Below are 27,503 nucleotides of genomic sequence, written 5' to 3'. Positions count from 1 at the left end.
GCATTGTGATTGGCTCAGGCTACCACTTCTGCTGATGTCAGCAGGCCGTGGGGCAGGTCAAAAGGAAACAGGGACAAAGCCAGCAGCTTCAGGCTTGAATACAAGTAAGATTTCTTATATTTAGGGAGGCATGAGGGGACCAGGGTGGCTAGATGGTAGTTTTAACCTATAAGGTCAGGAATACATGTTTGTGTTCCTGACCATATAGTGCTCCTTTAAACAAACTTACAATCTAGAGGAGGTGGGGTATACAAACACAATATGAAAGGCAGAATGGGGGAAAGCAGCCGAGCAATAAGGTGAAATAAGGTGGTTTTCTTCATTCTCTCTCTCTTTTCCCCCTCTATTACTTTCTATCACATTTCTCCACACACTTAAGCCATAAGTCACACAGGTGCATTTCCAGTAAGGGCAGCAGAGGTTTCTGTAGTTGTTGACCCACCATGTGAAAACAAGGTTCCTAGTTGCACAATGCTTCTGGCACTTTCTCCTGTTCAGTCCACATTGTTATTCCAGTATAAATAATCTAATGTTATACAAATCCAGAAACAAGATATAACCACCCATTTACACAAATACAGACAATGTATTGGTCTTCTATCAGTCTAGATCAGGGATGGGGAACCTTCGGCCCTCCTGATGTTTTGGACTACATCTCTCATAATGCTCTTACAGCCATAATGCTGGCAAAGCATCAAGGAAGATGTAGTCCACAACATCTGGAGGGTCAGAGGTTCCCCTCCTCCCTCCCCCCCGGTCTAGATGAAGGTTCCCATTATGTATCGGTGAGGATAACTTAAACTCTACATAAAAAATGTGTTATTTTGGAGTTCAATGGAGAAGTAATGCAGGTTCAGTTTATCGGAAGTAAACTCTCAGATAGAAATTAGAATTGAATCTTCCTTTCAAGGTGCTTTGTGCTGTAATAAAGGACTACGATCTGCATGTATTATTTATGTTTGTATTATTTTTCTGTTTTACATTTGCTTTTTATGTGATTTTTTTCAATAGCACATCAGTCCTGATTGTCTAGAGCTCAACATTAATTTGATCACCAAAGAAAGATTACAGATGCATCTTTTGCTTTTCATTCACCACATTTGCTATGGTAACTGTGTTACCATGCAGAAATCATCCCAATCCTGCGATTAACACTGCAGAAATTCTAAGCTCTAAGCCCTTCCAATAACATTATACATAAAGTGATGATAGTCTACAAAGCTCGGCCAACAACCTGCGGCATTGAAGATCTTTTCAATCATACTCATTCATATATTGTGAGTCTAAGAAATCAATCTGTTCCCTGTACCGATCACTAATGATCTGTTAGATACCTTTTTGCACACTGATTTTAGATCTTTAGAGGTATGTTTTTCCATCAGTTAACATGTCTAGTTTGTCCACTGAGAAATATCATGCTTGTTTTGTTTATGAGTTATTTAAGATAGCTAAACATATTAATATTTTTTTTAAGAAGCTATGCTATCACCCATTGGAGAAGGCCATATTGAAGATATGCCTAATGGTGCTTTATTGCAAATATGGGTGCAGAATTGGAAGTTTATAAACCTGCTCTGTAGATTACAATATGTTACAATACAATAAATTGGATACACATGTAACTTCTTCTTAAAAAAAAATCAAAAAAAAATCAATATATTATATATACCCCCAATGAAAACATGGAGACATTTAAACTTGTATTTATTTTTATTGGGCGTATATATAAAAACAGCTTGTGAAAGCTGCGGATTCTTTGTCTGCAGCATTTCCCATCTCTTTTCTTTTTAACTCTGCCCAGACTTTCTGTGGCTGTCCAATCACAGGCTCCCAATGCTGCTCAATATGAAGGCATGTGCTCTGGGCAATTGCTGCCTCTTGAGTTTATCTGAGTTAACCAAACCAGGAAGTAACAGAACCGGTTTTCTGACTGACAGCCAGAAGGTGTATTTAAAATTAATATTGCTTGATAAAAGTGCCAATTTATTTTGCAATCTTCACTTTTTGTAAAATTTGGAGTGTTCCCTTAAGTCAAGGAGTTAAAACACAATGTTAAAAAATGGGATCTAACCTAAGACCAGGCTTCCCCAAACTCCGGCCCTCCAGATGTTGCTGAACTACAACTCCCATGATTCTCAGCCTATCTATTTCATTCATAGAATCATGGGAGTTGTAGTTCAGCAACATCTGGAGGGCCGGAGTTTGGGGAAGCCTGGTCTTAGGAGTTTGGGGAAGCCTGCCTAAGACAGAAAACACAATCACATCTGAACTAAAACACAGATTCTTTTTTTTTTTTTTTTTTTTTATAGAATAAATAATGAGATCCTTCTTGTTATAACTTGCATCGGGTCTCATAAACACTGCAGAGAGGTAACATTATTAGCGTAAATAGAGAGAAACATGTGCTATAAGCAATATACAATAATACATGACATGCTGCCATCCTTATGTAAATCATTCAGTCCGATGTCTTGAAATAAAACATTCATGTAATGAAAAGAATTCAGCTGAAAGGATGTTCATATAAATATTTATACATGAATGACTGCTGATTACATGTCTGATGGCAAATGTACAAAAAGAGGCAACAAATTGTCAGTAATTACAATCATATCGGATCAATGTCATCTTCTTCTTAGGGGAGGGAGACAGGCTTTGATATCAAGCCGGGGGTTAAGCACACCATTTCAGCTGATTGAGGGACACATTCAAAATTGGAAAATAAAATAATAATTTATCAAATCTTCAAATGGAAATCCATAAACCAGTCTCCAGCACATACTGCGAGCAGTGTTATTCAATTCAAGGGATTCATTCACTAAACACTGGTTTAAGGGGAGCAAGTGACTTGCAAAATGTAGGCCAATCCAGCAAAAAACAAATACAGAAAATCATTAAAGTGCAAAAAATGTAACTTGGACCAAATTTAATTATCGACTTGTCACCTTAATTCATAATTCAGTGAATAAACTCCAAGCTATTTCCTAAGCGTAACAAAGAATGAGAGATTGGATATTTCTGTCACTTATTATTCTTCATCTTTTGCATAAACATTTGCTTTTTTCCCCCTTTGTATCATTTGGATTTTACACTAAATCCCAGTCTGAACTCACAGCAGTAATAAGATATTCGTAAACCTTTAACACGTGTAAATAATCGCAACAGTTAATCTGAATAGTAATTCAACAGAATCGCATTCTACAGAGAATTACTGAATTTCCAGTAGAATATATGAATAATTAGGTGGAAGTTAGATACTCACTGTATGTGCAACCATAAACCTCTATACGGGCGCCAATCCCCCCATTGGGGTTCCACTCGAGGGGCACGAAACGTAAAAATCTCGCTTTTATAGAGTGCTGAAATTTATGCTGCACCACGCCATCTGCATTTGTATTTCCAGAAAACACCTGGGGAGAAAAATGTGACAAAACTAATTAAATATTTTAAAACAAATACTATCCCGTCGATTCAAGTACAATACTCTTTTTAAACCAAGCACTTATTCTCATTGACATTATTAGTCCGTAAAAATCCTAATGGAAAAAACATTCTAGTAGCCTCTTTCTTGAGTAACTTATAAAAAAAAATAGAGAAGAAATTAAGAATATTCTTGCCACTGGTGCCACCATTTTGCGAACGTATTTTCCTTTTTAAGACATCAATTAAATAGTGTATTTCTTGGAACAGTTGAAAGTTGAGTATAAGAAACATTACAGTAGACATTTAAATAAAATACACTAAAACAAATAATAATTCTAACGAATAAAATAAAATAGCGAACACATAAACATATTTTCAATGCTAAAAATAATAATATCATACTACAAAGGTCACACTTGCATTCATTGTTGGTGTAGGCTCTTCATGATCATACTGAATTCTTCTAGCATCCCCTAGATGAGCCTGAATTTCTAACTACCGTATATACTCGAGTATAAGTCGAGTTTTTCGGCACATTTTTTGTAATTCAAATATATATGTACATAGGTCCAGTCTTTACTGGTGTTAAGGACAAATGAAGGTCAAGTCCGGTTAAGGAAGCAAATTTCACCATCATTCTCTGTGCCCTGTTGCAGTGTGGAAAAGAGCATCCTCGAGGTCTTTTCCTTTGGCCTTATCGTTACAAACCTCTGAAAGGTTCTTTGGTGCCTTTAGCTTCTGTTTTATTCAGGGAACAAGATGTATCAAACTTCTCCCTCTTTTATCATTTCCTATTTATGTTATTCTACATGAATTCAATTTATCAGCATTCCTGACATCCACTGCTACAGATAGCACCAAAGGAACTTCTTATCAATAGTTTCAGTAATTGTGGCAGCCCTGCATCAGAGACCTCGTGCCTATAGTGAGTCATTGCTGCAGAAGATCAGCCTTTAGTGTAAAACCCGATAAAAATGAAATAAATATTAGAATTTTATACTCTCGCTTTATGAATACCAAAAACAGGAAGGGAGGCTGGCAAATACCAAATGTTTTTTTTGTTTTTTTTTTAAATAGCCAAGAATGAAAGATAATTGTAAGACATTTATTGTGTGAATAAAGTAATAGCTTATATGGTTAGTGCTAATATTAGTGACTAAAGGGAGTTTCTATAGCAATAGAAACAGGTAATTAATTGTTGCTGAATGTTTAACATATCCCATAGAAATTCACAGGAGCCACTAAGTGCTATTTACCAGCTGCCTTCCATGATACAATGTTAACAATGATAACCCTCTGACTCCTGACTAAATATTACACCTGCCTCATCTAGGTGTAACAATAGAAAGACAGGTTTATGGCTACAAACTCAATGTATATTAAACAGATCTTCCCTGTATTTAAAGGGACACTATAGTCACTAGAACAACTACAGCTTATTACATTTGTTCTGGTGAGTAGAATCATTACCCTCAGGCTTTTTGCTGTAAACACTGTATTTTCAGAGAAAATGCAGTGTTTACATTACAGCCTAGTGATAACTTCACTGGCCACTCCTTAGATGGCTGCTAGAGGTTCTTCCTATCTCAGTCTTCTGTTTTTTTGCTGTAAACATCAGTCAGTGTGGTTTAATATAAGAACAGTGACTGAGTCACATCTCACAAAAACAAAAGTTTTAGACTTTAGAAAAACAGACTTTTCTAAAATTAGAATATGTGTAAAGGAGTCATTATCAGGCTGGAGCAATTTAAATGGCGTCCAAGAGAAATGGGATTATTTAAAACTTGCACTGCTGAAGGCAAAAGAAAATTGCATTAGACTTGTTAGTAAAAGCAAAAAATTCAAGAAACCACTGTGGTACTCCGCAGATGTGGCCAAAATAGTAAAAAACAAAAAGTTAGCATTTAGTAATTATAAAAAAAACAGAGTGAGGAAGACAGAATGATCTATAAGATTAGGCAGAAAGAGGCTAAGCAAGTTATAAGAGCTTCCAAAACACACACAGAAGAGAAAATAGCACAGTCAGTAAAAAAGGGGGACAAAACTTTTTTTAGATACATAAATGAGAAAAGAAAAGTAAAACAAGGATTAGTTAGATTAAAAACAAAAGAAGGAAGGTATGTAGAAGAGGATAAAGGTCTAGCTGACTGCCTCAATGAATATTTTTGTTCGGTATTTACAGATGAAAATTAAGGAAAGGGACCTCAGTTAAGAAAAAGGATAAAGGAGTAATTTATTACATGTGAGTTTACAGAGGAAGAGGTTCTATTACAACTGTCAAAAGTAAAGACAAATAAGTCAATGGGACCTGATGGAATACACCCAAAGCTATTAAAAGAGCTTAGTGGTGTACTTGCAAAACCATTAACAGATTTATTTAACCAATCATTGATAACAGGAGTAGTCCCAGAAGATTGGAAGTTGGCGAATTTTGTGCCCATTCACAAGAAATGTAATAGGGTGGAGTCAGGCAACTATAGGCCAGTAAGCCTTACTTCAGTAGTGGAGAAAGTGATGGGATATATTAAAGGATAGGATTGTTGAACATCTAAAAACACATGGATTTCAAGATCAGAGACAACATGGGTTTACTTCAGGGAGATCATGCCAAACTAATCTTATTGATTTTTTTGATTGGGTAACTAAAATTATAGATCAGGGTGGTGCAGTAGACATTGCTTACCTAGATTTCAGTAAGGCTTTTGACACTGTTGCACATAGAAGGCGTATCAATAAACTGCAATATTTAAGCTTGTATTCCAATATTGTTAAATGGGTAAGGCAATGGCTGAGTGACAGGCAACAGAGGATTGTAGTCAATGGAGTTTATTCAAAGCTTGGGCTTGTCACCAGTGGGGTACCTCAGGGATCTGTACTTGGACCCATTCTCTTTAATATTTTTATTAGTGATATTGCAGAAGGTCTTGATGGTAATGTGTGTCTTTTTGCGGATGATACTAAGATATGTAACAGGGTTGATGTTCCAGGAGGGATAAGCCAAATAGCAAATGATTTAGGTAAACTAGAAAAATGGTCAGAGTTGTGGCAACTGACACTTAATGTGGATAAGTGCAAGATAATGCATCTTGGACGTAAAAACCCAAGGGCAGAGTACAGAATATTTGAGTCCTAACCTCAACATCTGAGGAAAGGGATTTAGAGGTGATTATTTCTGATGACTTAAAGGTAGGCAGACAATGTAATAGAGCAGCAGGAAATGCTAGCAGAATGCTTGGTTGTGTAGGGAGAGGTATAAGCAATAGAAAGAGGGAAGTGCTCATGCATTGTACAGAACACTGGTGAGACCTCACTTGGAGTATTGTACGCAGTACTGGAGACCGTATCTTCAGAAGGATATTTATACCTTAGAGAGTGTTCAGAGAAGGGCTACTAAACTGGTTCATGGATTGCAGGATAAAACTTACCAGGAAAGGTTAAAGGATCTTAACATGTATAGCATGGAGGAAAGACGAGACAGGGGGGATATGATAGAAACATTTAAATACATAAAGGGAATCAACACAGTAAAGGAGGAGACTATATTTAAAAGAAGAAAAACTACCACAACAAGAGGACATAGTCTTAAATTAGAGGGACAAAGGTTTAAAAATAATATCAGGAAGTATTACTTTACTGAGAGGGTAGTGGATGCATGGGATAGCCTTCCAGCTGAAGTGGTAGAGGTTAACACAGTGAAGGAGTTTAAGAATGCGTGGGATAGGCATAAGGCTATCCTAACTATAAGATAAGGCCAGGGACTAATGAAAGTATTTAGAACATTGGGCAGACCAGATGGGCCGAATGGTTCTTATCTGCCGTCACATTCTATGTTTCTATGTTTCTATGTTTCTATGTTTCTATGTGTCTATGTCTTGCCTAGTTTGAATCACAGCATTCAGTATCTCCACCCTCTGCATGCAGACACTGAACGTTCCTTATAGAGATTCATTGATTCAATGTATCTCTATGTGGAGATGCTGATTGGACAGGGTTTTGTTTGACTTGACTTGACTCTGTCCCTGATCTGCCTCCTTGACAGTCTCAGCCAATCCTATAGGTAAGCATTGTGATTGGCTCAGAACAACACTTCTGATGATGTCAGCAGACAGAATGCAGTTTCACAGGCAGTCAGGGGCAGAGGTAGCAGCTGAAGATTTAAATACAAGTAAGATTATATTATATAATATACCCTATAGTGCTCCTTTAAATACTGTTAGGCAGTAATGCTATATACAGTCGCTATAACAATGATTTGAAAAACACACCTTATTCTTGACGTTTGTCACTAAACGGTAAACGCTAACGCAGGTAATCATTAAAGTGAGAATTCAAAGTGAATTAAAAGTGAATTTCAAACATAAGGTCAGAGTATCTGAATGGAAAGGATAGCTGACTGAGAATTTTTCCAGTTTGGCTATATTCACCTTAAATTTAAAATTCACCTTGAATTCTCACTTCAATAAATAATCCTATGGTTGTTGTGGTGGATGTTATCGGTGGAGTCTGACGTGAGCTGCAAGCGAAAGGTTTTAACTATGGGCCAAGACCATAATATGCATTCTAAATGTCCAGAATTAGTTTAATTGGGGTGGAGAGTCTGGAATATCTCAGCACAGGACAAATTAAAAAGATGGGTTACAGAAATAGGCGCAAGTTCGTCCCATATCCAGATAGAAGTCTTTATAATTCACACTGTGCATTAGGAGCTGCTGTGCTGAGTACATGTAGCCAATCACATTCATTTATGCTGCATCATCGTATTCTGTCTTGGATAATAATATGTTTGTCCGGGCATTTTCGGGAGATTTAGTATTTTATAAATTAAGTATAGCGAGATGTTATGTGGATCGCAGAGAAACTTAAAGTAACAAAATATATTTGCATTTACTTTACAAAAAAATGTAAATTCTATAATCCTGCTCCCTTCAGTTATAGCACTGGTATATTCTGTATTTATGAGCTGATCTTCGCTAACGGTGCCCAGGTGCTAAACGATGAATCCTCGAACAATTCCAAGTTCTTAATTTAGAGAACATTGAGGTATTTCAAAAATATGAGAAAGGTTCCAGAGTGGAAAATGAAAACCAGATTGCAGAAAATGGGGCTGAAATCCAAAAAAAGTTATTTAACTGTATAAATGGGAAAAAAATGAAGTCATTGAATATTATATTCCGAAAGCAGCCAGAGCCCTATGTGCATTAATTAGAGAAAATAGGTTGAATGCAGAGGTACCTGCTCCAGTACATTATTCCCATCAGTATATTACATGCAGGACGGCTTGACTTTAAAAGAAAATTATAACTAAATAGAATTTTAATTTAACCAACAGATGGTTCTTGGCTGACATGAGAAAAAGCTCAACAGGTAAATGTGCAATCTATTTCTTAGCAATATCTCTGAAACATACAAGTACGTAAAGACCTAACAAGCTGTATTTTCGATTCGGTCTGTTATTGAACTGCCTTGACTACCCGTTTATAAAATAGCATTTCATTTTTTCTGAGATATGGAATTCATAGTTAGAAGATAAACATAGGACACATAAAAAATAGACCAAGTTTAGAGATATGCACATTTTAAATTTGTACATTATTTGTTCACTCTTGCTTACACTAATTATGGCAAAGAGATACAAATAAATGATAAAATTCCCTAATTAAGAAACCCAATGGCATATTTATAAAAAATCTGCTTCATAGAGATGACAACAGAGAACAAACACAATGTCTGTATAAAGGGTTAATTCCCACATAACAGAATGTACAGTTCTGCCAACTATATTGAAAATGGCTAACAACCTTTAGACAACCCCTATACTGTTGTAAATAAGCACAGAGTCACCATCACACACACTCTGGCTGTTAGAATGAAATTAGGATGTTTTTGTCCTTAACCCCTGAAGGACCAAACTTCTGGAATAAAAGGGAATCATGACATGTCACACACGTCGTGTGTCCTTAAGGGGTTAAAAAGCTTTCTGTACTGCGGAGTTACCATTTTCAGTTCCACTGCAGAGATGTAGAGTGAAAGAATAGAAACATGGCAATAAATATTAATTTATTAAGAAGGTGAGCTGTTGTTCCCCCTTCCCCCTTTTCCCTTCTGTATCCCGTTACTTTTATGTATATGTTATATTAAATGCCAATAAAAACGAGACATTGAAAAAAAAAAAAAAAGAAGGTGAGCTGTTGGTGTGTATATAAACTGCACAGACAACAAGCACAATCTGAAACATAAAATGCAAGAGATAACAAACAACATTTTAGTACGTCCAGAACACAGCTGAAAACTACAGAATTTTCACATATTCCTCCAGAAATTCACAATTATGTCTATTGAAGCTCAATTATTAAACATATAGACACATGACGCTCACAAAGAACATACTATTAAAAGAGAAAAACAACATATTTTGTACTAGAAAAAAAAACACAGTTTTTTGTGTTATCAATGTCTAGCATTATTTAGCACTGTGTTAGAAATTCAATCAATACACGTTCCTTTAAGTATGAATATACCTTAAAGAGGTAATTTACTAGGTTTATGTAAATAGTTGAAAAAGAAGTAAACTGTTAATATAAAATTCAGATGAATTACTATTTTTGCAAAGTCTAGCAAATCTGCAAATAATAATCCAAAAGAGGGCTAAAGTATAGAAAAGATGGATTATTTAACACACTACAGTAAAGGTAGAAAAACTTCACCATATATAAAAGGAAAAGAGACAATTTTATACATAAAAAATAGCAAATACTCACAAACAGGTGCAAACATGAAAGCAAATGTACAAAAATAAGCCCTGCTCTCAGACTCCCACTACCCCTCGGTGGCAGCAGTGATCATAGTACACATCAGCCCTGATACATTCAATAGAAACCAACGAAAAAAGTTACTATTCCAAATCCCTCTGCATATTGAAATACATAGAGGTTATCTAGTAACTCTAATGGCCGTCACATCTTTAACTGAAAGCCAATGTGTCAATTATTATAGATTAATATAAAATACAATCAGCAGTATCTCAAAGCTCAGTCTTAATTCTGCTTATTCAGATTGTCTCAGTCACAGTTTCAGATTATTAACCTTTTACCCAGCTGGCTCTGCCTTTGTCAGGGGTGAAACTGTTCCTGTTTGACTGGGACCTCTGACTTCCTTCCTTTGTAAACAAAGTTCTTCCTATTGAGAATTCTTAGAGAGCAAGTTCCAAGGTACCAACCCCAGCCTTTAAAGCCCAACACATCAATGGAGAATGTTTTATGTTGGGCCGTAAAGACTGGGGTTGGTACCTTGAAACTTGCCGTCTATGGGATTTTCACTCCAGAGCTGAATGTTTTGACACTTGACAAAACACCTCACTAGGTTTTAAAGTTCTTAAATTAAGCAGGAAAATGATTGTATCTAACCATTGTCATTGTTCAATCAGCCGTGAGTAGGAAGAGCCTGCCTGAATATTAGTAAAATAATTAGTCCACATCTCCTTCTACTGTGCAATTAAACACTGACAATGACGTCTCAGTTATTTACTGTTTGGCCACACAGATGTTTTGTCAGCTCCAAGGACATTTTATTTATTTCTTTTTCAATACACCTTACAAAGAAAATATATTCTCAACATTTCTGCCAATTAGGACGTGTTTCTGTCACAAACAAGAAACAAAAAAAAACAGCTGCATTTTAGTTTCTCCAGAAAATAACTTGCAGCCTCCGTTAGCTATGTTCTACAAAGAAAAGGCCAATCTTACAAAAAACAGATTTCTATAGACTGAGTTGGGAATTATCATGTGATATGACTCACACACTAGTCAGCAAAGCATTGACAATACGAAAATATACCTTAACCTCAGACTTATACATTGTGTGTTTACAACAAATTAGTATTCACAACAAATCAGTATTCACAGACAAGTAACTGACAAAAGAAAATTTGCCTTTGAGTTTAGGCTTTTCTTCATGAAATAGCCAATGCATAGGGATTCTTAATTATTTATTACCTTGTGAATGGTAGTGAGAAAAAAGCTAGGCTGCAAAATGAAGTCGTATTCTCCAAATCATGCGATTTTCAGTCTTGGATAGTTTCTTAATGCAACACAGTAACATTTTTAGAGAACAAACTAAAAAAATATTGTTAATGGTCAATAATAATCCTATAGATGTCTCCTTTAGGGTTTCCCTAGATAAATTCATATCCCAAACTGGTACCTAGATTAAAAGTTAACTTTAAATAGATACCCTTCTGTTGTGATAATAACTCTGTATCATATCGTAAACCTGCCCTTTATCATAAAAAAAAGTTTGACCACTCAGGACTTCCTTTTTAGCATGGATATTGTACCCCCTGATGTACATCTCTCCGCAATTAACTAAGAGTGAAATTAAGATATTAGTATAACTGGTGAGTTTAGAAGCTAGCACCCACTAGCATTGCATCGCAATGTATTTAATGGGTGAGACATGTGGTTACCAAATTTCCCACCAAATCTGCAACAGTTCCTGTAAACATGGCCTTCGGGATATTGTACAGTTCGAAAGTCTGTCATGGACAACTTTTCTCCTCTATTTCAAATTCAGACTTCATTTTTCTAAACCACAAAACTTTTGCTTTATTCTCATGAACACATAAAACCATTGTAAGGCTCACATAGTAGATTAAAAGAGTCTAGACATCTTTATTTGTTTATCTAGCAGTAGACGTATCATTGACTTCTTCATCGCGAAGCTGGTGTACAAGAAATAATTCATGATACAACTAATTAGCTTCTCCAGAAGGATATAAAATTGAAGGGCACGGTGAATGTTTGCTTTGTAGAGAGTAAAAATTACGTTATTAAAATCATGATTTTTTATGCAGCTTACAAATTGCTTTAAGTTAATGCATTTTTAGACTACACCGATTTATGGGAAATGTTGTCATCTTTTATCATGTTCCAGTGGACATAATGAATATTTAACATTAATAAATGACTAACGTGCATTTCACAATTTCTCAAGATTAAATAAAAATTGGATTTATACCTAAAGATTTGTTAATTGAATGGTGACTTCTGGGAAATCCCATGCTGAGGTCAGCGAGTACTTGATTTCAGAACGGAGGACCATGACTGAATAAATCCTTTAATGAGCGGAATTTAAATGACTCACAAAGAAATTTCACATTTATTTTTGATAAATAGGAAATGTAATTAAAGCTATTCAGATCAGCAGCTTTTTTTCAAAGGCTACAGCAGTGCCATGCAACTAAATAGATGTTAATGATAACTAACTTGATTGCTATTGTATATATAACCAAGGGCACGCAACAAAATGTGAGACTAGTGATCAAAGAGTTTTTTAAAATAACAGTTTCATATTAAAGAATGTTTCCTTAATCTTTTACCTTTTTCTCTGTTTTATTTAACTTTCACAGTCTATGTTTGAAAACCGACAAGGACTTTTAACAATATTGACGTTTCAGTTGATGTTTCCTAGTATTACTGAAGGGAGCTGGGTACTAACTGGTAATGGTTAAAGGGACACTATAGTCACCAGAACAACTACAGCTTATTGCATTTGTTCTGTGAGTAGAATTATTCCCTTCAGGCTTTTTGCAGTAAACACTGTCTTTTCAGAGAAAATGCAGTGTTTGCATTACAGTATAGTGATACCTCCACCGGCCACTCCTCAGGTGGCTACTAGAGCTGCTTCTTGGGGCAGTGCTGCACAGTGAGCAGCACTGCCATTCAATGTCTCTGCCCCTGATCTGCCTCCTTGACAGTCTCAGCCAATCTTATGGAGAAGCATTGTGATTGGCTCGGACTACCACTTTTGATTATGTCAGCAGACAGCAGGCAGGTCAGAGGCAGAAAGGGGCGGAGCCAGCAGCTGCAGGCTTGAATACAAGTAAGATGTTACTATATTTAGGGGGGGGGGCAGGGGAGCAAGATGGTGGTTTTAACACTATAGGGTCAGGAATACATGTTTGCAACTCATCACAACAGTTTCCAACTCATCACAACTCATGGTAGTGAAGAATTAGTAAATAGTTTTGTGATGAAAATAATTAACACTTAGATTGTTAGAAGAAAATTACTGCCAGCACACAAAAGTCCCCAGGTCATCCTGGGTTGGTTAAATTACCTATCAAATAGGTGTTCATCAGTGGTAAGTTTATGTAAACTCACCTGCACCACCCTGTACTCTAGAAAACTCTTCAATATCCTTCAAGGGGTGAGAAAAAGAGGAACTATCAATAAGTTAAAGGTGACAACTTCATTAAAATGAAAAGGAAGTCATGTGTATTGTCACATGGTTTATTGAAACTATGGCTGCGAAGCCCAAAATGAGGCACAAATGAATGAAAGATTTATATAAATCCAGTGTCTGTTGAATCCCATTCTCAAGTGTCTCACTTTGTAGAAATATATCAGAAAAGGAGATACGATGCATTTATTATAAGTAAAGCAAACATAAAGCAGGACATATGTTCACAAGCGCAATATGGTAATACTCTTTTGCTTGTTTAAAGATTAGTAATTCTTAATTTTTAGTATTGAAAGGCAAAATATGCAGTGCACAAATAGCAACACAAATTAAGCTGACAGCACTATATGTACAAAAAACATAAAAAAACAAGCGTGAATATAGACCCTTGAATACCCTTGAAAAACAAGTTAGCCTTTAGGCTGATAGCCATAGTGACATATAAAATGATAGCATGGTGACATATAAAATGATAGCATAGTGACTTTACTGAGATAACCAAACTGTGAAATTAAAAAAATAAAAATAAAATGAGAAATAACTAAAACAATGCTCTGATTCACAAGATTGTTATGCCTCAGTGAGCTCACCGACTCCTTATCGTAGGGTGGACAGAATTTGTGATAGCAGATAACCATATAGGAATAGGTTTTCTAACCACACCCAGAGCTGATAATAACCTGGAACCATCACCGTCCAGCCTCCAGGCTAACAGGCAGGCAATGAAACTACACTTCCCAATCAGATGCTCCAGGTATCACGATCTGTCCTAGTATCTGAGCCAAAAGACCTTATCTGACATATACATGTTTGCCCCTTTGTATCGTCTGGGAATAGAAGCAATGTAAAAGAACTGAGCATCCAGGTGCCTGCCGCCTATAGAAAGTCAGCAAATCCGGCTCAGATCCTCCCAGATGTTGTCAGGCATCTGCCATTTTATGCATATATCCCATTACGCTGCATTCGCATCCCAAATGCCTCACAAATGTGGTCAAATTACCGTTTTGTGTCCTCCAAGAGTGCACAGGCAGCAGCTGTGCTGTTAAAATTGAACCAGCAGCCATCTTGAAACAGCAGAGCTTCTGCTCAATAGACAGATAATAACAAGTAAGGTCCAAGTTTAAACAGCCACAGGGCTGCCTGGGAGGTATTTGTCCGGTCCAGGGAAGATGGGGATCTGTAAATATGAATTTCTATCCACAAGCAAGGAATTGGCCACCTTCCCCGCTCAGACTGGTAAGTAGGCTCAATCGTAGGGAAATAACTGACAATCCTGGTAGAGCTGTTAACACAATAATGTCAGAATGCACCCTGGCAGATAAATGTAGATTCTGTTGCAAAAAGCTTTGGAAAATACAGAATTCTGAACACAATTTGAGAGGTTAACTGAGGAGCCTCGGCAACATGCATTCTGCGGTTTGAGAGGCTCCCCCAGCCTCAAACCCCAGCTTCCCTACAGAATTACAAAATTACCTGTTGGTACATCGCAAATCAACTCAAATTCAATTCTTCTTGGGATATCTGTTACGATTGACAAAGTTTTATGGTATGTATGAATGTGATGTAGGGATAATGGTTACATTTTAAAAATGAGTAGAGGGGGGCGGGGCCTGACTGCCGGTCGGATCAGACGTGTTTCGTCTGAGCTCCTGCTTCTGAGCAGGAATATCAGAGCTAACTGCAGGCCACAAGCAGCCACCGACCTGAAATTATGATTAGAGCACTGCTCAGGCGATGGGGATTCAGGTGATACCCGACAAGACCCCCAATGGCACCAAAGTAACCCGGTAGAGGCCTGAGGCCTACAAGCTTGAGCCTGGGTGAGACGGCCGCTCGCCCGGTTCTCCGACCGGCGCTCTGCCACCCCCCCCTCTGGACCGGGGGTGTCATCCCGGTCCCCACGGGCGACCACCACTGCATGCCGCATCACCTCCACTCCAGTCCGACCGAGCATCGCGGCCTGGACGGAGTGCCCCAAGATGGCCAACCAAAACCAAACCAACGCACAATATGGCATGGACACCGAGCAGCACACAAGTGAGCTTGGGGATTGCATCAAGGCGGAGACCTACAGCAGCTCCCGTAACAAGCCACATGCTTGCCCCCACATCCATGAGAGCGAAACCACCAGACCAGGCCTCCACATAAGCCACTCACCCGACCTGGGAACCGGTGCACGGCACAGCTCGTCACCATCCTCCCAAACCACAGCCGCAAATTGGGGAGCCGCAAAGCTGCACACTCTGCTAAACGCTGCTGGAGCTGAGTCCCGGTCCAGGGGCGCCCCTGCAAAGACAAACACCGACGCCAAGAGACACGTCAATGCACTGGGCATCGGCTGAAGGGACTACCTCGGTGCCTCATAAGCGGGCATGCCTCACTGGGGACAGTTAGCAGTTCCTACTCTATCCTGTCAGCCCCCATCCTGATGGACAAAACGGGACTTACTTTGGGCTCATACAGATGGCACCCGGAGCGCCCATGACGGCGCTGATGTCCCCTCCTCACCCTCTCAGCAGATCAGTCTGTCATCACACACGCGATCCCGCTCCCAAGCTGAATACCCCACTACGTTTTATTACTAACTCTCACACAACTGTTATATGCAAATACTATATGCAAACGTTCTATGCAAATGTTCTTTGCAACTGTGATAAGCTAATGTTATATGCAAATGTAGGGTATTCATAATTATTCCTGTCCATACAACAGGTAACCGAACAACCAATATTTACGCCTAAACAAGTATAGCTGCAATAAGCTAAATGTGCAAACACATAGCGTCTACATAAGGGACTACAATAACGACTCCACTAGCATGTAACTCAGCATATAGACCTAACTACACTAGTACAGCTAATCTAGCATGGTCAAGCATAAATTGTTTTCACTTGCTTTATTTACTTTACTATGGCAATACAATCGTTTAGTTACGCTGGATAAAAACACAAAAAATGTGCGAATCTTCATGCCACTGTCTAACATGTATAAATCTTGCAATACGCCGTTGTGGCGTCTGTTGAAACCCTGTACCCACCCGCACAACAAAAATAAAGAATTGAAAAAAAAAATGAGTTGAATTGAAATAACTAGACGTGGGATTCATGTCAAATTGTTAGTTATTAATTGTTGTAATTATATTTAGTGTTACCTCTCTGGTGTTATGAAATTGAACTGATAACTTGTATTTCTTTTATAACATACAGCACGGAACGGACCTTTCATTACCAGTCATCCAGTGTGTGTTCAGACGTATCCTCTACAATTGGAACAGGAGGAAAGGAGGATTGTTTTATGTTTTCTAATTTAAATGGAGCATATTCAAAAACATTTGGGTTCTTCCAATGGGGAACTCAACCCAAACAAGAAACCCAGCAAAATCTTTCATCTTTTTATTCAATGGCAAACAAAACACAGCAGTAGGAATGAGAACCATAAAAAAAAAAAACCCTCACACAATCTCTTTCGGCACTTACCTTTTATCTAAAGTCTCAAAAGTGTTAAAATTGCAGTTTGATAGATTTATACATGATAGTGGCGGTCTTTTATTTGGTAATACCATGCAGTATAGAGCTACAAACACATGCAGTAACAGAATGTTTTAAAATAAAATCCACAGATGATAATTACAGTATATTGTGCTGTGCTGTTGGAAGCAGTTCAGATTGTCATTTTCTTTCTTTATATTCAGACACAATGCATCGACTAAAAAGGAAAATGTATTTGCTTTTCAGATTTGTTCTGCTTACAGTACAGATGACTGAGCTTGCTCATATTTTCAAAATCTAAATCCCTTCAGCTTTGCTGATCCAGGAATTATAGGATGGCAGGCCTCGATAATATAAACCAATCTGACATATTACATATTTCTGTGACCTTATATAGCACTGGGCCATCGCCCAAAGCATTATTTGGGAATCATTAAGATATAGCATTGGAAGTGCATTCTAACAGGTGGACAGAGGCAGACACGGGGAACGGAGCATTACACTTCCAATCCTCCCCTTTTAATTGCTTTACTTTATCTTATAGACCTCGGATCTTCATGCATTTTGAACCATATTTAATCACATCCTCCAGCTAATTATTCACAATTCAAACAGTATTTTGTATAATATCCTTGGATTTATCAGCAGTCAATTTCCATTTCACCTCTTCTATCTTCTGTCCTACTGACACCAGTATCATTTGCATTGTAGAATTTTGGACGATGTTGCAAACATGTTGCATAAAATTATCTCTCCCTTTCACCTCTAATGCTGCCGAACAGGGCTCCTTCTTCCTCTTCTACCAGTATATTTAATTACATATATTACTGTCCCCAAACGATCATTAATTCACCTATTCTGCAGCACTGCTGAATATGTTTCCATTTATATAAATACAAGTTATAGTAATACAATGAATGGTCACTACCAATGATATTTAATAATCTCCCGGTCAATCATTGTTATAAGCTCCGCCCATTACACCTGGCAGTCAGTATAGAGAGAGCCACCTCCATCTTAGCTCCCTGTCAATCATTGTTATAAGCTCCGCCCTTTACACCTGGCAGTCACTATAGAGAGAGCCACCTCCATCTTAGCTCCCTGTCAATCATTGTTATAAGCTCTGCCCTTTAACCTGTCAGTCAGTATAGAGAGAGCCACCTCCATCTTAGCTCCCTGTCAATCCTTGTTATAAGCTCCGCCCTTTACACCTGGCAGTCAGTATAGAGAGAGCCGCCTCCATCTTAGCTCCCTGTCAATCATTGTTATAAGCTCCGCCCTTTACACCTGGCAGTCAGCATAGAGAGAGCCACCTCTTAGCTCCCTGTCAGTCATTGTTATAATCACACCATCTTAGCTCCCTGTCAGTCATTGTTATAAGCTCCGCCCTTTACACCTGGCAGTCAGTATAGAGAGAGCCACCTCCATCTTAGCTCCCTGTCAATCATTGTTATAAGCTCCACCCTTTACAACCAGCAGTCAGTATAGAGAGAGCCACCTCCATCTTAGCTTCCTGTCAATCATTGTTATAAGCTCTGCCCTTTACACCTGGCAGTCAGTATAGAGAGATCCCCCTCCATCTCAGCTCACTGTCAATCATCGTTAAGCATAGCTGATGTGGAGAATTTTTCCAAGTTCGGCTATTTTGACCTTACATTTAAATCTTACTTTAGTGTATAATTCTCACTTTAGTGTATAATTCTGAGAGCATTTTATTTCTCCTCTTCATTTGCACTGTTTTCCCTGGCTTTGCCTAGTCTGGACTGGATAATTATGTAATTTGCGAAATCTTAGAGATAGAAAGAGATAGAAGTATGTTATAAAACGTAAATGTGCACTCGTGCACTCGAGTTAAGCTGAGTAAATGGAGCCATGGAGTCCAAAGAATCTACTCTTCTCCGAGCTCCTCTGTAGGGGATACAGAAATGGCTAAATAATTAAATCATATTTTAATTGAAAGACGCTGAATTTTAAATTGTTAGTTGACTGGATGTGCAAAAGTATTGTGTGATACTGTAATGAGAAATGTCTCCTGCTGTTAACACTTATTAATGTTGATCATTTAGAAACATAGAAACATAGAAACATAGAATGTGACAGCAGATAAGAACCATTCGGCCCATCTAGTCTGCCCAATTTTCAAAATACTTTCATTAGTCCCTGGCCTTATCTTATAGTTAGGATAGCCTTATGCCTATCCCACACATGCTTAAACTCCTTTACTTTAAACTCCTTTTAACATAATAAGTATATGGGGTAATACTGGAACCTGAGAAAGTTTTCTTAACTGAGAAAAGAGTCAGTAAAACTGACTACGGAAAATATCTGACAACTAGAGACTGAATAATAATAATAATAATAATAATAATAATAATAATAATAATAATACCCAATAATTAACATAACATTTCACTGTTGATCACGCTGCTCTGTTGAGGAATATGTTGTAAAACAATCAATTTCTATTTACTTAATTTCCTGTATTCGAATTAAAATTGCACTATATTAGTGAACAGAAGATCAAGTGTTTCGGATTAATTTAGTCTTTTGGACTATAGTTACGGAACATTTAAATTGTCTTCTGATTTTATCATGTGTGATTTGGTCAAGTTTTGTTTTACAAGAAATCATTAACTCTACGTCATATTAACAAAATATTAACAGAATCAAAGTCTAGATTGTTCCAAAATCTAAATATATTAATAATTAGAAGAATTGAAAGCGTGACCTCAAGCCATGCCCCCAAGCCCTCCAGGTAAGAGAGCCGGGACTGAGCTTCCTGGCATTCATATCCTCACATATCATGACTTCAGTGCCGTGATGGTCTTCCATGGAAGAATTGTAAGCACATACACATCATTTCTTCATTTACTGAAAGGTCTTACTCCCTTATTTTGCTGCACTTATTTAAAACCAAAAATAAAGATTTCAAAATAAGAAACTATTATTGGTTAAATAACACAAAGTCCTCTAACAGAGTAAAGGTTTCTGAAACTTAACTCTGCCACGTGCTTAAATTAAAAGTTTGAGGACACATGAAGACATTACACGTCTAGCAGAATCGATTGGAAGAAAAACTGTATTTTGTTATTAATCACAAAAGTTAAGAGTAGATTAATGTTAACTTACATTTTACAAATCCCATATGTATGGAATATATGAGATAATGAATTATATATAACTATTAGCAAGAAGGTGAGTCTAAATTATTCATTTGAAAAAAGTGGACAAACATTGCTATTACAAATCTTCATTAAGGAGACTATTTATTAATTATGTATTATCCACACTTGTAAAATGCATAGCAAAGCTCTAGATTGCTATGTAGGGTGGCTGCGTTGGCAATATTAGAGCCAAGTCTGGAAGTTGTGGCTCCGGACTTTCCTTTAATTGAACGTGCCAGGACCCCAATACCCTGGTGTCCAAAAGTGCCCAAATTCCCTCCTGGCACAAAGTTTTCTCCAAAACACTAATTATCTGTCCAGTTTTTGGTAGTGTAGTTTACATATGATTTCACCAACAAATAAAAAAATTGGTTGTTCCATTTGGACTGACACTAAGTAGCCCTTTATATGATAATGCCCTAAAGTCCCTTAATGCATTTAGAGAAATTGTAACAGACAATGAGGTGGATAGTTTCATGGAAGCCATGACAGCATGATAGCAGCTATTTCACTGTTTAACATCCAGACTCCAGATTATTTTCTTTTGCATCATGAATTGTATTAACTTTCCCTGATTGGTTGTGAAGGACGTGAGGCACAGCACAATCTGCTAAAGATTACAGCTCAACTCGTAATAACAAGGCAACTCTTTTTCAGGTCATGTCTGACTTTCCCCACGCCAGATATTGCAAGCTGGTTGCAAATTGTGACTTAACTATCTAACTAACTCTAAGTGAATTGTGGATTTGGAAACTTTCCTTAAGTCAATCACTTCACTTGGTATTACGTTAGTTGTTTGGCAGGTTTGTGCAATTTAAAGTTAAGTGAATAGAACAGTATGGTATATTTTTTTACTAAGAAAAATAATTTACAATTAGAATGCAAAGTAGTTGGCATAAATTCTCATAGTGGCCTATTCTGCAAATTAGTTGCCAATTCCTGACAATGTATTGTTTAGTGATTCATTATTAGACAATGCCTGAAACACTGAATCACACTGAACCAGTAACATAGTTGCATTCCTATTATTTGCATTATAATGTATCAAATCAGTCTAAAGGTATTGGGTCTCATTAGCAGCTCTAATAAAATCTTTCAGGGATCAGTTAATTCGCTTTCAAACAGGGCCTGGAAAACAGATGGAGATGTGTATGAAAGCCTCACAAGTCTCTGAAGCGGCTCGGTCGTCATTCTTAGCATTATGTTTAAAGAGCGCTGTGATTGAAAGGCTGGCATATCTGTCTGGATACTACAGGACTGCATCTGTCACATAAATTACGGCTGGAGATTGCACGAAGTGTGTGTAAACAGCTCTTGAGATGTATTTGATGAAGCTAGGTGCAAGGTGCTTCCAGCTCTTCCTCAATACAGCAGGTCATAAATATTCAAAAAATGTTCTAATCCTGATAATTCAATGCAAGGCATGCTAGGCCCAAAATATTTATGCACAAAAGCAGCTGGAAGATGGTATAAAGTCAGGCTTGGAAACAGTTGTTGCAATCTATTGATTGTGATTAATCTTTCCAAGGTTCTTGGCCATCGTATTTATGAATATGAATAGAAGTTAAATGAAGAATGATGGCCAGAACCAGGCTCGGTTCACATTTTTTTTAACAGAATGCCGGAGGCATATTTTGGCCTTTGTGAAACAGAAAACTGTAAACAGGATTGTGTTGTATTTAATGTGGCTTTTAGGGTTCAAAATATAAAGCTGTGTGGTATTTTAAATGACCATCTGCTAATCTTATTATCACTCAGTCATTCCCTAAAAATGTATTTCCATAAAAATAGTATAACATTTATTGCAGATTCCTAAAAATATCCACAATGTTAAAATAATGTCAGTGTGTAAGCGTAACACCACTTTACAGTTATTACAGTTACACCAAGCATCTTTACTATTCAGGACAAATCAGGCATTTATTGATATCTGTAGAGAATCCCTGTTGCTTAGTAAGTATTTACTCAATGTAATACCTTTCTCACCAATTCCTGGTTGTTAGAATGAAGCCATGAAATTTGAAGTACAAATGTGACCGTAGAGTGTTGTGGAATGGTAAGACCTCATTTAGAGTAATTCCGCAGAGATTTATACAGTTCTATTATTATTATTATTAAGACAATTTCTGAAGCTGGGGAGAAGATAAGTGGGGCAATATAGTCAAAACTTAAGAAATGGTTAACAAAATTATTTAAAGCTCACTATCTCTAAAATATCGCAAGAATGCCTTTCTTATAACTGTATTTTTCTTTCTCGCAATATTTTCTCCTCCCACTCGTATCATTCTGTTATTTAAACTTTTCTGACTTTAGCTAGGAACAAATTACATGCTATTACAGCTTTGGTTCATAATAATATCCAATTTTCTCTTACCTTTATCAGCTCAGGGATCTTTGAAAGCAATGCATAGCTTTCATTACTGAAGCTTAATTTTCTTAGTGCTTTGTGACAGCTTGTAATGGGGATATGTCAGTTAGAACGGACTGGAGGTGCAGCTGATAAGCATCTAATGTGTAGATAGATCCCCCCCCCTTAAAGCTCCTTCTCTGTAAGTAGCTTCAATCTATCAGTTTCCTGATGACTTTCCTTGTTACTTAAGATACTGCCTATTAGAATAATGTTAAATGCATTCCAAACACTTAGAGAAACATTATATGGTGACTGTTCTAGACATGATCTTTTACTTATAGCAGCAGTTGGTAACATTAGGCAATTTACTTAAGAGCATAGAAGAGTAGCTCCACTTTGTTTCTTATAAAAATCTAATCTATTTGCCCCTTAAAAATAAATTGGGATATATAATAATGCAGGAATTGTGAATAAGTGACAGGGAAAACAAACATTTAGGGTAATAATAATATATATATATTTCTAGATTATCTATTTTAGCTAACATTTGCAATTCCCTTGTCAATTCTATATATTGCCCAGCAGAACGAATATCCACAACGTTTAGAGTACAGGGCAGTGATGACCATGTTTTGCAATGAAGACTCAATGGCTAATACAATATTTGTAAATGGTTCTGTTAAAGAGAGATCTGTAACAGACCTAAGAGGCCAACAAGCACTCTCGCTTGCTGAATAATTTTATGTTGTGTCTTCTTTTTTTCATTTTTACAACAAATGAGTATTTCAATAGAAATGAGCAGTTTAATAAATTAACCTTGTCAGCTGACTCTCTAGGCCAATCATTAGCTCTCATTGATAAACATAGCTTGAAATCTATTTTTATGAATGGGGAGCTATTGATCAATCAGCTTACTGCTCTCAGCCAATCAGCATCCCCCATGTCCAGTGGCTTTCTCTGGGCTCCTGAAGAAGTTCAGAAAGTTGAAGGACAGGGTGGCAGAGCAATCCAGCACTGGAGTTTGTGGTTAAACCGATCATGAAAAGTTAAACCCTAATATTAAGGAAGCACCGGGGACCTCCTGGCACTGTAACAACCTCAATTAACATGCGTTGATATGGTGCCCAAGCTGATTCTTAAACAAAGCCTTTATACAGTTTCTCTAGAACTTTTCTTGATTAAAGACTTATATTTCTAAATCCACCAAGAGCATTAAGATGATCTCAGCACTAAAACTAAACCTTCATATATTTTTTAAGAAGCACTCTTATATATAGGACCAAGAGTAGGCAAGTAGGCGATATTACATGTAGAAAACCATGAACATTGCAAAGATATCCTAGAACCATCTGGGGCTAATTATAATAAAATTACAAAAAGAAAATGTAATTATTAAATAAAATATATACTACTTATTTTCTATGATTTTGTACAGCTCAGAACCTGACATTCTGACCTTCGTAGTCAAGAATCGTCTTTAGGAATATGCATGGCAACATATGGGGAGCTTTATAAATAAATACAATTGAGAATCTCATGCATTTAACATTTTTAAAAACATATGTTTGCATTTATAATAAATGGTTTCTTATTTCTTTTTACTATTTGCACTACTTTATGTCTTATATGCATTATGGACTCCCTGAGTTCCATGTGATGACCCAAACTTTAACATTCATTTTTGTGAATCTTCTTATACTTATCGTGTAAAAAAAGACGTTTAAGACATCTATCATGCGTGTATAACCGTGTTTCTACAAGTATATATTTTTTTTCCTTTTCCTTATGTAAACTAGATGCCCTATGATTAGATGATTGTTTTGGTAAGTAAAATATTTTTGGAGGAACCCAACGGTTACTGGATAAAATGATGAAAACCCTTTTTCCACCAATTAAATCCCCAAATTAGCTTTTTTAATATGTGACTAAAGTCTCAGTTTAACAAGCTTTTTAAATGTTTCAGTATTATACAAATAAACCTATCCAAAAGATTTATCTAAAAAAAATCATGGTGGACCTTTAATGGTGACTTCTGAAGTTCAATCATTTGAGAAGTTCTACTAACAGTGTCGAATCATTTGGAAAGCTCATTAAATCGAGACCCAAATTGGAAAGTTACAGAATCACTGCTAGATATTACTGTGAGATATTTCAGAAACTATCTAGTTCAGACAGAAAATATTTTTCATGTGTAACAGTTTTCAAAGATCATTAAAAAGAGCAAAAACTCTGTTTTTGGATATAGCTTCTGCTTAAAGGATGGGAAATTAAACCACAAATACAATGTGTTTGGGAACCAGAAAAGACAGATGCACGCAGTTTAGTTTTGACTTAGTTCAAACGTCCTTTCTGATCTCACATCAACAAAAATCTAATCTATCTCAACATCTAATAAATTATTGATTTTATGTCAGAGCACAGTCACCATTCTGCCTGGTCCCTTTTGGTAATTTTATATTCCAAAATCTGCAAACTCACAAAGGAACTAAAAGTGTTTGTTGATTGCTGCTTTTTGATGATAATCGAGCAGCTGTGTGACCTGAATGTCCTCTGTGCATCCTTGATGGTAAAATGAGTAGTCACTTGCAAAAAAAGGTCATTACATGGTGGCTTCCAAAGTGGAAAACATTCTGAGTTTTAGCCTTTAAACAGGTTTGTGAGGTTTCAAAGAGGATAACAACTGTGCTGCAACATTTAGACAAAAATATGTTGGACTCCACGCAGCACAACTTATTATTTATTGAATAAACCCCCAAAATATCCAAAGGTATTAAGAGAAGCACAGTGTGAACCTCAAAGAACCCATCCATGCATGGACTTGAAAAGGCAATTCTAAGCGGGATACATACTAGGAGTGCCGATGAATACATGCTGTTAAGGTGTGGAGAGATAATTCAGGGTGATGGTTTCATTTTTTTGAATGTATTTGCAATTTGTGCTGGAGTCCATGAGTGGATATTTTTTAATGTGTGAACAATAAAGGAGGAAGCACGTATCTGCAAAGTGTTGGCAATCTTTTCATATAAGAGTGATACAGGCACTATGCTGTATGTAAAATAACAAGCTCAGCCTGCTCACATGCGTCCCTTTACACTCTATTAGCATGTATTAAGGGGATATAGCCCATCTTTTGTTGCAGTCCAAGCACCGTAACCACTACAGCCTGTTGCAATGGTTATGGGGCCAGGAGTACGCTGGTGTTCTCCCAGGGTAAGTAATCAAACCATTTGAGAAGCTCCTGAAAGCAGATTCCATTATCTTCACTGAGCTAAACCCTGCCGTGCACAACCAGTTCATGGGCTGAGAGCATCAGCTCAACATTCTCAGCCATTGGGCGTCTTCCTGCACTGCCGGGTTCTCGGATTGCAGAGGAGGCAGGTCCCAAGTAAGTTGGCAAACCACTCTCCAATGATTTGACTACTTGCCCTTTGAGGGAGCCAGGGCACTACAGCAGGATATAGTGGTTATGGTGCTTGGAGTAATAATTTCATTGAAAAAGTTTATATACTTAGCCATCCTCAAAAAATTCAAAGCTGCATGATGGCATTATTTTATTGAACATTTTTAATATAATTAATTTATTAAATTGCCTCAGGTTGTTGGATCCTAGAAAGATAGCATTACCTTATGTAGCTCTGACCTCAAGGCATAAGAAGTTATCTAGGAATAACCAGTAAAATGCCTGACATTAGTCGTGTCTGACTATATCAGGTGATTGACAATACAACAGGAATTAAGGTCTCACTGAAATCACAGGTATCTTCATTACTGTGACTGACAGCTGGAGAGTCTGATGCAGGTATGTGAATACTTTAGAGAATTTAGCCAGATACATTCAAAGGGCATTGCAGAGGAGTTGCACAGCGTATGAAATATAAAACCACTGAAAATAGTTCAGCTGCAGGCAACTTCTTGGTAAGATAAAACCAACATGTATGTATCGGGGATAAGAGAATTAATAACGAGCAAAACTGAATCCCTTACATACAGATCGAAGGGGACACTTGCCCAGTTTAAACCCATTTTATATATGAGTCAAATTCAGTGCTTTCAAATAGCTCTCTAAATGACATCTAAATTTCTAATTTAATTATTCATCACAACCAGCATGTCTCTTATTGTACATATGCAGAATACGTAACATTGAAGGGACCCTCCAAATAATGTTACACTGAGTTTATTCCACACTTCCCAGAATGAATGTGTAATGTCCTTGAAATTGTATCTTATATGATTTCCCCGCAATCCAGAACTACAAATATGAAGAAAGTAATGACACAATGTAATCCCCCGAGGACTATTTATACCTGGATGGCAATATGCCAGGGCTATATTTTACTCGCAAGTATTTGCAGATGTTTCTTTTATGAGAAATAGCTGCAGGACAGTGTCATTGAATATTCATCCTTCTTCTTAAACCATATCCTGCTCTACAAGTCCCGATTTACGACGAGAATCCACCATAACTCATGGCTGTGCTTTTAAATGCTAGAAAGGTTAAGAATTTCTGATGACTTTTCTGTATTTCCCACCAATCGCAGGGGAGCTGCCATTTTAACAAAATGTTAGCAATTATTTTTCTGTAGATACATCCCAATGACTGATCACCCAATGCTTTCACCACAAACATATCTCTAAATAATACCTACAGGCTGCAAATGTTAACTATAACTGAATCCAACTACTGCAAAACAATAAAAAGCAAAGCTAGACTAAACTAAGAAGCAGATACATTTATTTTTAACTGTAAAGGTCCCCAAACTAGCCCTAAATCAAAAATGGCTGACTTCATTTTTTGAAGGACTTGAAGTCCATCAAGTTGATGCTTTCACACACATTGTT

At 37.1% G+C, this 27,503-nt stretch overlaps 1 protein-coding gene across 1 annotated transcript in view; it reads right to left on the bottom strand.

Annotated features, from left to right (window-relative positions):
• Window positions 1-27,503, bottom strand: part of CNTNAP5 (contactin associated protein family member 5) — a 355,606-nt gene that overhangs the window by 210,833 nt on the left and 117,270 nt on the right. Inside the window, exon 4 of the mRNA XM_063429233.1 lies at window positions 3,263-3,410. Within this exon, the coding sequence (XP_063285303.1) occupies window positions 3,263-3,410 (148 nt within the window). The remainder of the gene's footprint in view (window positions 1-3,262; window positions 3,411-27,503) is intronic.

Source organism: Pelobates fuscus, chromosome 8 (genome assembly GCF_036172605.1).
Source record: "Pelobates fuscus isolate aPelFus1 chromosome 8, aPelFus1.pri, whole genome shotgun sequence".
NCBI classification, from domain to species: domain Eukaryota; kingdom Metazoa; phylum Chordata; class Amphibia; order Anura; family Pelobatidae; genus Pelobates; species Pelobates fuscus.
The sequence above is the reverse complement of the archived record's forward strand: the minus strand, read 5'-3'. Positions and strand labels throughout refer to the sequence as shown.